A 12,376-nucleotide genomic window follows, 5' to 3' on the forward strand; every position below is an offset into this window, starting at 1 on the left:
ATAAGAAATGTAATAAGAATAAGTTTTTGCGTCTTGCTGTCTCATCATTGCAGTACAAGTAATGTAAAGAGTTGGATATTTCTTCATAAAATATTTTAGAATTGAGGAATGTTTGCGTTTTGGTCAACAAAGTGGAAATGTATAGGCACAAAAAGATGGTCTGTGAATCATGGGCTATAAAGCATATGAGTTCTGTTTCTGGGGTAGTGCTCTTACCTAATATCTTTCTTCTCTCTATAGGGTGCTCATGGCAAAGATGGATCTCCAGGAGCAGCAGGCCCACCTGTAAGATGACTTACAGACATTTGACTTCAAGTTTTTGTATTGCTCAAGTCTAGTTACTTCTAGGTGATGTTCTGCAGTGCTGGCAAGCCTTAGACTGGGCATACACTGGTTTTAGAATGAATATTTTTTTTAATTATGTTTCATAACTGCATCAGTTAAGATACTTTAAGCATACAGTGAAATATGAGAGATTTAACACTGTAAATCAGAAAATGCATAAATCCCAATCTAGATTATTCTCAGGGAACATATAGATGGATAGAATTGCTGCTTTCTATATATATTTTGAATGGTCTTATCAAATATATTATGTAGCTCTCTGAGATGGGTGAATGTTTTTCTTTTCCATCTGTCTAGAAACCTGAGCATGTCCATTTGTATGTGTAACAGCTATATTGGTGCTTTTTTTCTTCTACACCTTTTTTATAACTGGAACAAATTTTGAACATTTTTTATGACAATCTCTTTAATGGCAGGTTTCATGTTTTTTAGATTTACAACACTGAAATTTAGGTGAACTTGTAAAAGTCAGAGTAACTAAGATGTAGGCGTGATATCTTAGAACTAGCCAAAATTCATCTTTTACAGCATGATCTATATTTGCTATTTTTTGCCAGGTGTTTCCTGACTCAGAGAAAAATCTCAGAATCACATTTTTTTTTAAACTTAGAATTAACTCCATATGGCTTTTACCTTTTGCATTAATAGTATTTCTTCAACTTTTAAGGGTCCCCCAGGTCCACCTGGAACTGCAGGATTTCCAGGCTCTCCGGGTTTTAAGGTATTCAGCTAAAGATACATACTAATATAGGATTTGGTCCTTTCTCTAGTTAGCCAGCTTATGTCATCTTTATTCCATGAGTCCTTTTTCTGGCTGCTATGTAATGTTTAGAAGACTAGAACTGATGTATTTTCATATGCAGCATGAGACAAACCTTTTCCTTAACATCTTCACGAATACCAACCCCAAAACACTATTAGGTGGTAGATCCAATGCTTTATGTTGCATTGTGGAAGGGGCTCAAGTGAACTTCCCACAACTGGGACAGCTATGCAGCGTGTTCTGGCTGAAGTGCATGGGTACAAGGGAACCTCAGCACTGAGGTCGCCATGCTGATTTGGCTCTTGCATTCCAGAGATGGTGGTGGTAACCTTCTTCCCAAATCACTCAAAGATGCCACAGTAGAGGAAAAAGCCATGCTGGAAAAAAGGCTAAAATCCATTCATTTTCTCAATTCACTGTTTTTCTACAGGGTGAACCTGGTCCTCCTGGTCCTTCTGGTTCTAGTGGTAGTCCTGGAGAGAGAGGAGAACCAGGTCCTCAGGGTAATGCTGGGCCACCCGGGCCTCAGGTACATAACTACTACATGGGAACTGGGAATTGTTTTGCCACCTGCCCTTCACAAAGCCCTACATGTCTTTTGCTTTAATCTTCGGTTAGCAACATCAGTTACTTACACATTTATTTTTTCAGGGCCCTCCTGGAAGAGCTGGAAGCCCTGGCAACAAGGGTGAAATGGTAGGTACTTTTCATATCACTGTCTACTGCTGCACTATATTGCTGAGAGTCACTGGGCAGTTTAAAAATGCTATGCTGTCTTCATCCCCATCTGCTGTTCACTCTCTGCAGGGACCTTCTGGTATTCCTGGTGCTCCTGGTCTTCCAGGAGGCCGTGGTCTTCCTGGTCCTCCAGGTACAAGTGGGAACCCTGGTGCAAAAGGCACTCCGGTGAGTTACTAATATTCGTTACACTGGTTGTTCTAATAAACATGATGGAAGTAGTTCTGATGCTATTAAAAAAAAATTAATTTTTTCCTATTCACATGAGATGATCTTGTAAATTATTCTACAACAGTAGGCAATTATTTTTAAATATATATTTATCTTTCATGCATTCATATTTTGCTATATGTAAAATTACACATAAACATGGTATTTATTTATTTTCCTAAATTGTCTATTAATTCTGAAACACACAACAAAAAAGTATCTTGTCTAAAATGGCTATGTCAGACCAAATTTGTTTCTTTAAAATCCAGTTTCACCTGTTTAAAATCCCATGGGCTGAGTCCACAGCCCAGTACAGCTAGTGAGTTGTACCTAACTCTTACACCGCCATTTACTCCAGCAGGCTTTCTCCTGACAACCTTATACCATATGTAGCTCCTTGTTTGAGAAAATACTCAGGGACTTCATGCAAAATTCTCAATGATACATACCTGAAATAACTCAGAAACAGACGTGAAATTTTACTCAACAGTGTTAAAGATTGTATCGCTTCTTTCCTTTAATGAATTTTTAAGGAGACCCATCCATTCTATATCCAGATTCATCTAGTGCATGCAAACTCCTTTGCAGACTGTAAAATGATAAAAATGTGTCAATACTTTGAAATATATTAGCATTTTACTGCATCTAGTAGCTCTAGAATAATACCCTGTCGCAATTCATAATTTTAATGGGATTTTCTCCTGTTTAGGGAGAACCTGGTAAGAATGGTGCGAAAGGAGATCCAGGCCCAAAGGGCGATCGTGTAAGTGATATTCAGACTTGTCCTAAGGAAGCATGGAGCCTGAATTATTCTCCATACAAAACCCATGGGTTTTTTGAAACTTCTAATTTCACTGCTGGGATTTTATGTTGTTGTTGACAGGGTGAAAATGGCACCCCAGGTGCTCCTGGACCTCCTGGTGAGGAAGGCAAAAGAGGTGCAAATGGTGAACCTGGCCAGAATGGTGTACCTGGTACACCTGGAGAAAGGGTAAGCTGCTGTAGAACACCAAGAACACAAGGTACATTCTGGTTTAACACAGAGAAAGCAAAATCTGGTCTTCAAAATACTTTGAGGACAAATTTGACTTCATCTCTGTTCTGAGAAAATTCCAGATGTGAAACTGGTTTATAAAACTGGGGAGAATTTTTATCTAGTTTCTCATCTGAACTCCAATGCATTATCTCAGTCTGAAATAAATAATTTATTTTTTTTTGGTATTGAAGTAGCAGTGATCTAATATACCTGGAAGCTGTATCAAAAGATTTGTGCTAAAAAAACAACCATAAAACATGAGAACTACATGGGAAAAAAAAAAAATTTCAAGATTGCTTCTCAGTTAACAAAAATGAACAATCACAAAATTTCAGCTCTGAAAAGTGAAATTAATGCAAATTATTCTGCCTGCAACATATGTCTTTTGATGGAAACATCTTCATTATCAATAGATATAAGATGTCAGGAATGTCAAGAAAAACTATATTGTCAGATTATCTTCTCTGCTAGAATATCTTTATTGTCAACAGGGGTTTTTTATTTAGTAGATTCAGTAACTACTCAAAGAGCATTATCACAAAGAAATTCCTGAATTGATTTATTCAACAAAATAAACAGCAATACTCTTACAAATTTTAGATTTCTATTCCCACCTGAACCAAGGGAAATTATGATGATCTAGTTATAATTCCTAATTTAAGAATTTATTGCAGTGTTTGCTGAAGCTATGAGAGAAAAAAAGATGCGCAATGCTCAAATTATCAATTAAGTCTATAAATGCAGTTGCAAATTAAATTTTATAATTCAAATTTCTTGTAAACAATGAAGAGAGTAGTAAATATAAATATTAGAAAACACAATAGAGTTATTTTTGGTATTGAATTAGAAAATAATCGTTCAAGACTAATTGTGGTTTTTTATATTTTACATGAATTTAGAAAACTCATGAATAAAGTAACTAACTGAAGGCTGGTTAAAAATAATGAATTTCAACAGGAGGGTTACATCCAAAGAGGAAATAATTCTGTAGACTTTTTTGCTACTGACATATCTCATTTCTATCTATATGTCTTTCATTAATTTTCAGAATTATATGTTTAATGGTAATTAGTTTAGAACAAAACACAGTTGCCATTACCTAATTCATATTGCCTGTGATCCACATTTAATTCTTTTACTTGGCAGGGCTCCCCTGGTTTCCGTGGCTTACCTGGTAGCAATGGACTTCCAGGTGAAAAGGTATAAGTCTTCCTCCAAAAAAAATACCCCAAATATATGGAGAATCCAAGTGAATTAAAATGGATAATTTTAGATTCAACATGATGCTGATTTCCTTGCTGTGAATTTCAACATCTCTTTTTAAGGGTCCTGCAGGTGAACGTGGTAGCCCAGGTCCTCCTGGCCCCAGTGGACCAGCAGGAGAGCGTGGACAAGATGGAGGCCCTGGTCTTCCTGGAATGAGAGTAAGAAAGGATGTCTCCAAGAAAATGAGACGAACTCTGTTAGAGATACCTCATCAGAGCTGATACAATAGAGGAGTCCCATTAGCAAGATTTTCTGTAAATTCCTTTAAGCAGAGCACTGTGAATGTATCACAGTGCAACAGACAACCACGGAGACACATGGAGCATTCAGATAACCTCTGTCACAAGTGAACGAGGGAGCTTATTTGAAGCTGAATGTGCTCCCCAGTTCTCGGAGTATGCTGTGCACTGTCATGAGATATTGCTTTAACATGAATTAGCATTGGATGATTTTCTGTATTTCTATTTACATTTTAGCAAATTTTCTAATTAATTAAAAATGTAATATGTTTTTATATTTAACAGCTATTTGGGTTACTGTATTTAAATATTTTTATATCTGAGTTTGTGTTTAAATAGGCTTAAAATTAACATTTACATAATTAAATTATACCTCAATTTAAAGATTTCAATATACTTAAGTATTTAACTTACATTTATTGCTTATTTGCAATTAAAAAATAACCTGTTTGTTAGATTTTCAGGGATAGCCTATTGTGTAATATGTACAGAACATATCATTCTGTGAGCTACACTAATAATTAGCAATGTCTGACAACAAATACATTGAAATTCTAAAGTCAGCATGACTACAGGCTTCTGAGAGCTAAACAAGATTTTATTGGAAATGAAAATAATTTTTTTCAAATATAGCAAAAGTAATATTTAGAAATATAAAACAAGGTAACTAAGATGTTATCTATTTTGTTGCTTTTAGGTGGAGGTACATAGTCAAAATTGTTTCATTCTTAGATTTTTACCACCTGAAATTAGTTTTCTTCCCAAATTATAAAACAATACAATTGTTTTACACACTGATCAATGTTTGATGCCTTGATTATATACAATGACTTCCTAGCAAAAGAATGTTATTTTCCCATTTTCCCCGTTTTCAGTGGCATAAGAGTTTTAATCTTTATTAAAGAGGTTAAAATCAAGCAAGCAGATTAATATGTATTTTTATATATTTATATTTATGTATTGTAACTTAATGCTACCAATTTTAAACTGAAGAATAACATTTTGTTTTCTTCAATTGCAGGGTTTGCCTGGAATTCCAGGAAGCCCTGGAAGTGATGGGAAACCTGGCCCTCCAGTATGTACATTTTACAAATATTTTATAGTAGTTCTCTAACTGACCTTGCCCTCATCCCACAGTATCTACACGACAGGTTGTTAATACAGCTGTTTTAGTTAACAGAGAACTTTAATGCTGCCTCAATGTAATAACATTCTTAAAATCTTCTCATTTAATACTACTTAAAATATGGAGGCTTAGTTGAAATATGATACATATAATAAGCTTTCAATGACAATGTCTCTAGGTAGATCTCACCCTCACTTATTTAATGAATCATGGATATTCACTTGTGTCATGCAACAGATGCTATGTTTCCATATCTTTTTTGCCTATCCCAGGGTAATCAGGGTGAATCCGGCCGCTCAGGTCCACCTGGTCCCCCAGGCCCACGTGGTCAGCCAGGTGTAATGGGTTTTCCTGGTCCAAAGGGCAATGAGGTAAGTGGGATTTCTCCTCTTCTCCTGTGCTTATGCTTGATCAGGCAACTGTTATGTTACTCTGTAGTGAGACTATGTGGTGCTGCTGCTTGGAGTTATATTGCGCTGACCAGAACAGGTACTCTATTATAATAAACTATGATCTTTCTCTTTTGTAAGGGTGCACCAGGGAAGAATGGAGAAAGAGGCCCTGGTGGACCACCTGGAGCAACTGTAAGTTTCATTAACATTTTGTTTAATTATCTAATAATTTATTAATCACATAATATTAATTAATAATAATTTTTTTACTCAAAAATTAAATCAACACATAATCAAAGCCTAATTTTGTCTTTGTATAGGGTCCTGCTGGGAAGAATGGTGATGTTGGCCTCCCAGGTCCTCCTGGACCTACTGTAAGTGTGGTCATCACTTAAGAGGAAATTATGATCTATTGGCAAGGCAGTCTGGCATCTACAGATAGAGACTGTGAATTTAGGGGAAGAAAAATATTTTTAATGATACAAAGAAATCTGGGTCTGTTATACCTGGTGTAAGTTGAAAATAAAAGTAAATTTACAGCTCTAGGGGATCTACCAACTTCTCAAATTGAAGCATGTTATTGTTCCCTTTAAAATTTAACAGAGCAGTATCAATTGTGTCTGCTGAATTACAACTAATGGTTGGAATGAAAAGAGGAAATACCTGAACACCAGGATATATTAGTCTTTAGGATTGCACAATCTCTTCATCAGATCATGATAATGAGTAGAGGTGGTGTGGAGGTCTTTATATGCTGAAATGTCCTCAGAAAGTTTCTCTTTTTTTTTTCCTCTCTTTTGTTTGGTTCTAGGGTGCTTCTGGGGAGAGAGGAGAACCAGGGCCAGCAGGTCCACCTGGCCTCCAGGTGCTGTGTTTATTGGTTTCTGATTATTTTTAATGAACTAACACACATACACAAAAAGAGGCATCTAAAATTTTCCATTACATTGCACATCATCATATTTTGAAGTAAGATAGATCAAGCACTTGAACAAAGTTACTGCTTAGTACTTAATTATTGCAAACCAGATGGCTAACTCAGTAAATTACATCACGTAAAATCTTTAGATATCAAATTATCACCTCCTACTTTGTAAAGGATTAGAATTACTTGGGGACACATCTTCATGTAAAAAAAAATTAAAAATTGCTAGATAGTAAAAAGTATAATTTGTCTATGTAACACATGATAATACTGTTCCTTCATATAGGGATTGCCTGGTGGACCTGGACCAGCTGGAGAGAACGGAAAGCCTGGAGAACCAGTAAGTAGTAGTTCCTTGTTTTAAAATCAATGAAAAATATGTGAAAAGTTCTTCCTAGACTTTGTTGCCAAATTCAGACAGCTATCGTCACTCTGCAAAGCAAAGACGTCTGCTTTAAGGGATAATAGGTGAGAGAAAAAGGGTGCCGAACACAAAGCAGACTTACTAAATAAAGTGCATGGGTAACTTGCGTTTATTTTCTCATAAACAGGGGCCAAAAGGTGATGTTGGAGGACCTGGATTCCCAGGCCCTAAGGTAATTCACACAACAATTCTTCTATAATTACATTAAGGAATTAATGAACTATGTGCTTGACAACAAAGAATAACACATTTCTTTGCCACAGGGTGAAAATGGTGTCCCAGGTGAACGTGGTGCACAGGGTCCTCCAGGACCTCCTGGAACACGAGGTGGGCCAGGTCCTGCTGGCTCAGAAGGTGCCAAGGTACCCACAGATTTGCTTGCTTCCTGCTATTAAGTGCATAATACAGATACGTATTGTTTTTTCTACAGTCAACTCTATTTATTTTTTGTTATTCTTTAGGGTCCCCCTGGACCCCCTGGTGCCCCTGGAGGCACAGGGCTGCCTGGCTTACAGGGAATGCCAGGAGAAAGAGGAGCTTCTGGAAGTCCTGGACCTAAAGGGGATAAGGTAACACACCCATACACAACCACACCCAAACTGTCAATTTTGTGCTAACTCACTGTTAGCTTACCATCTGTTTTTCTTCATTTTCGGCCTAATGTCAGAGGTATTGACTGTGTGGTAGTGTTGTTGATTTAGTAGTGCAATATGGGTCCTATATGTTAAAAAATACAGGATTTTTCACCTCGTTTAATATATGCTAGATATTTTGCTCTGCTAGATCTCTTGGTGGAGGAGTACATCAAATCAGTTCTAGTGAAGCTAATAATAAAAATAGTTCATACTACAGGCAAACAATTTGGCATAGACTCCACTTTGAATCAAACTGGGGTTTTTTTAGTCAAATTATTCAGATGCTGAATGCTAACAATGTCTTCCACAATTTTAGATTTATATGATCACAGTAAGGAAATACATGCACCAAGATACCTTCAGTATGAGAACCTAGCCTTTGTAATGTTAGTTCTTTGCCCTGCAACACCTCCTTACGTTTATCTTATGATTGCTTTTTCGTTATGCTTTTTACATCTTGTGCTTGCTAGGGAGAACCTGGTGGCAAAGGTGCTGATGGCATTCCTGGTGCAAGAGGAGAGAGAGTGAGTAGTCTTTAAACATCTAACTATTCATCAATTAGCTTCACATAGTCTACACTGAGAATATGAGTAAACTTACAGTGAATGTATACAATGGATAACTTTTATTGTCATTGAAAGATAACTGTCATATTGAGGTGATTTTGGATTAGGTTTTGATGGTGCGGAAAAGAAGAGGATAAATGTATTGGAGATCTCTCACGTTGCAAAATGGCTTGATCTTTGTGTGTCATGCAGTGCTACAGACCAGGGGAAATCTGTCTAGAAAGCTGCCTGGAGGAGAAGGACCCGGGGGTGTTGGTTGACAACCGACTGAACATGAGCCAAAAGTGTGCCCAGGTGGCCAAGAAGGCCAATGGCATCTTGGCTTGTAACAGAAACGGTGTGACTAGCAGGTCCAGGGAGGTTATTCTCTCTCTGTACTCAGCGCTGGTGAGACCGCTCCTTGATTACTGTGTTTAGTTCTGGGCCCCTCACCACAAGAAGGATGTTGAGGCTCTGGAGCGAGTCCAGAGAAGAGCAACAAAGCTGGTGAAGGGGCTGGAGAACAGGCCTTCTGAGGAACAGCTGAGAGAGCTGGGGTTGTTTAGCCTGGAGAAGAGGAGGCTGAGGGGAGACCTCATTGCTCTCTACAACTATCTAAAAGGAAGTTGTGGAGAGGGGGGAACTGGCCTCTTCTCCCAGGTGACAGGGGACAGGACAAGAGGGAATGGCCTCAAGCTCCGCCAGGGGAGGTTTAGGTTGGACATCAGGAAAAAATATTTCACAGAAAGGGTCATTGGGCACTGGAACAGGCTACCCAGGGAGGTGGTTGAGTCACCTTCCCTGGAGGTGATTAAGGCACGGGTGGACGAGGTGCTAAGGGGCATGGTTTAGTGATTGATAGGAATGGTTGGACTCGATGATTCGGTGGGTGTCTTCCAACCTGGTTATTCTATGATTCTATGATTTCAAAACATAGCGTAGAACAGTACACTGACATTGTAGACTTGTTTGCACTGGGACATAAATAGAGGACTTAACTTATTTTAATACAAAATGTATTGTTTTCTAATTTTTTTAGGGCAATGTAGGTCCTATCGGTCCTCCTGGTCCCGCTGGCCCACCTGGGGATAAGGTAATGATATTTGATACTGTAAATAGTCACACCAATGGCTGTCTCAAGGGAAAAAGAAAACCACCTAGTAATCATTCTTGTTCCTTACAGGGAGAGACTGGTCCAGCAGGTGCCCCAGGTCCAATGGGTGCCCGTGGTGGTCCTGTAAGTGGTAGTACTCTTTTTCCACTATAACTTTTCCATGGGTCCTCTGGCCTAGTACAGACATCAGTGTTGCACCTACCTTATTAGGAACACATGCGGCTTGAGGTCAAAATAAACTAAGTACTTTTGGCTCCTTTTGACTCTTGGGATTTACTGGTGCTATGGGCTTCAGAAGGTCAGTGCTTTTAACACTGTAGAAGGGTCAGAGGGCTATGGTGATGGGTCAAGGCAAGAGTGTGAGCAATAGCTGTTTCTATCTTGTCTTACAGTTAAGTAAAATTTTAAAAGACTTTTATATTTATATTTACATTTTAGATTGATAAAACAGCTCATTTGGATCTTAGTTGGATCTGGGGAATACAATCTTGGATTGCGTTCAGGCTTTATGCAGGTGTAACTAAGATCAGTTTGTCACACTTTAGATAATCGTTAGATGATTCCAGAAGAGTTGGTTTTAGAGCTCAGGAATTTGGGGGATGTTATTTTTCCTTCAAGGGCTGATAAGACAAAGAAACTTCAGTGTCATTCATGGGAGTGTTTTCTTACCTTGTAAAGTGAAACGTATCTTTCTAACATCTTCCATTGCTGACATGTTGTTTTCTACAGGGTGAACGAGGAGAACAGGGTCTTCCTGGACCTGCTGGCTTCCCTGGAGCTCCAGTAAGTATAGATACTTAAAGAGCAATTGAATGTGATGATCAGTTTTTAGCTTCTCTAAGTTCATCCACATCTTGGAAAGACTTGCTGTAACCCCTTAAATATACATTTGATTTACTTGCTAGTCTTTCTGCACTCAGTCACAAATAGAATAACATATCTTTATTCTTCCCCTCTGGTAGACCAATAGAGTTCAACTGCATTCACATTTAATTATATAGTGAAATTCCCTTCAGAAAAGTTATCTGGATAGGGTTTATCTTCACGATGATCACACCTGCATTTCTTGAGTTGTAATATAACAATGTGATTTTTCTACAGGGCCAAAATGGGGAACCTGGTGGGAAAGGAGAAAGAGGCCCACCTGGTCTAAGAGGAGAGGCTGGACCTCCTGGAGCTGCAGGTCCCCAAGGTGGTCCTGGTGCACCAGTAAGTTTTTGCTGTTCCTTGTTGCTACAAAGAAAGGTTTCTCCCTCAATCTTAAGGTGGCTGTGCCCAAGTGCAAACATTTGAACTGCCTGAAGTTTAATGACACTTCCTGTAATTTTCATTTATTTGTCAAATCACTTGCTTCATCTATTTCCTTCCATGTAGGGTCCCCCTGGTCCCCAAGGAACTAAGGGAGAGCGTGGATCTCCTGGAGGCCCTGTGAGTATCTCTTTGACCTAAGTCACTGATATATGGCTCTATCTGTCACAAGAAATGCGATGCAAATGAAAATGAGAACTTCAGTGACTCCGATATCTGCAGTTCAGGAATGATTATTGTTCCAGAAGGAGTAATTAAAGTTGAGGTTTTAGTGATCTGGATTACATTAATTTTAATATAAGTAAGGTGCCAAAAAAGCTTTTGGCACAATTAGTGAAAGCTGTAAAATGGCTTATCTCAAGAATTATTGTATTTACATGCCATCTTTGCCGGCTTTCTCAGAGCCTTAGTTCACCTTTAAGGAATATATGGGACCTTCTGTTGGAACAAAAACCAACCAATCAAACAAACAAAAATTGTGAACTTCTTCGGTTCCAGGACATTTAATACGTGTTTTAAGCAAAACAGTTTAATATAATTCAAAGTCATCTGTTGTATAAAAAAAATCTGTTTGTTCACATTTTTTCCAATTTTCAGAAAATGACAACTAGAATTATTGATTTCTTATAGGGTGCTGCTGGTTTCCCTGGTGCTCGTGGTTTACCTGGTCCCCCTGGTAACAATGTAAGTTGTCTTATCCCCATTTCCTTTTATTCTTACCTTGTGGATATATTTGGACATACATTAATATATTAAACTATATTAAGTTGTATAGACCTTTACATGAATATAGCATAAGCAAAAGCATCCTCAATATCATGTTTGGACTTAGCGAAACGCTTCGGCAAAAAGGAATTTACTTTCCTCTTATTTCATATGGAATGGCAATTAATTCACTTACTGTTGAGATAATCCTTCTTCTATTATGGTTTGCTACCCAAACTCCATTAGAGCTAGAGGAGTCCTTCTCCTGGACCTTGAGTACTTCTGTTGATGGCAAACATCTTACCTTCTCTCTTGCTCTTTATGATGTACAAAATATTCCGTTCAGGATCTTGAATTGGTCTGCATTTTCAAAGCTATGTTTTGTAGATCACTGTTAATGATTTATTATTTTTTAATTCCTTCTGGATTGGAATAGTGTAAGATTTGACTGTCTTGGGACAAGGGAGTTTGGAAAGATACTTGCAGCAAATTTTCTCCCTTATGATACAGCCTATATCTGAATTTTAATCTACTAGTGTTATTATAAACTAGTGTCTTAATCTACAAGTGTCTTTTTATAAAAAACCTATGCTGATATATCAGGT

At 37.9% G+C, this 12,376-nt stretch overlaps 1 protein-coding gene across 1 annotated transcript in view; it reads left to right on the forward strand.

Annotated features, from left to right (window-relative positions):
* Positions 1-12,376, forward strand: part of COL3A1 (collagen type III alpha 1 chain) — a 50,465-nt gene that overhangs the window by 28,590 nt on the left and 9,499 nt on the right. The window contains exons 14-38 of the mRNA XM_069860771.1: positions 241-285; positions 1,013-1,066; positions 1,539-1,637; positions 1,760-1,804; positions 1,916-2,014; positions 2,766-2,819; positions 2,940-3,047; positions 4,239-4,292; positions 4,418-4,516; positions 5,619-5,672; positions 5,996-6,094; positions 6,254-6,307; positions 6,436-6,489; positions 6,927-6,980; positions 7,327-7,380; positions 7,592-7,636; positions 7,728-7,826; positions 7,926-8,033; positions 8,570-8,623; positions 9,684-9,737; positions 9,828-9,881; positions 10,488-10,541; positions 10,860-10,967; positions 11,133-11,186; positions 11,697-11,750. Of these exons, the coding sequence (XP_069716872.1) occupies positions 241-285; positions 1,013-1,066; positions 1,539-1,637; positions 1,760-1,804; positions 1,916-2,014; positions 2,766-2,819; positions 2,940-3,047; positions 4,239-4,292; positions 4,418-4,516; positions 5,619-5,672; positions 5,996-6,094; positions 6,254-6,307; positions 6,436-6,489; positions 6,927-6,980; positions 7,327-7,380; positions 7,592-7,636; positions 7,728-7,826; positions 7,926-8,033; positions 8,570-8,623; positions 9,684-9,737; positions 9,828-9,881; positions 10,488-10,541; positions 10,860-10,967; positions 11,133-11,186; positions 11,697-11,750 (1,710 nt within the window). The remainder of the gene's footprint in view (positions 1-240; positions 286-1,012; positions 1,067-1,538; positions 1,638-1,759; positions 1,805-1,915; positions 2,015-2,765; positions 2,820-2,939; positions 3,048-4,238; positions 4,293-4,417; positions 4,517-5,618; positions 5,673-5,995; positions 6,095-6,253; positions 6,308-6,435; positions 6,490-6,926; positions 6,981-7,326; positions 7,381-7,591; positions 7,637-7,727; positions 7,827-7,925; positions 8,034-8,569; positions 8,624-9,683; positions 9,738-9,827; positions 9,882-10,487; positions 10,542-10,859; positions 10,968-11,132; positions 11,187-11,696; positions 11,751-12,376) is intronic.

This window comes from Phaenicophaeus curvirostris, chromosome 7 (assembly GCF_032191515.1).
Source record: "Phaenicophaeus curvirostris isolate KB17595 chromosome 7, BPBGC_Pcur_1.0, whole genome shotgun sequence".
NCBI classification, from domain to species: domain Eukaryota; kingdom Metazoa; phylum Chordata; class Aves; order Cuculiformes; family Cuculidae; genus Phaenicophaeus; species Phaenicophaeus curvirostris.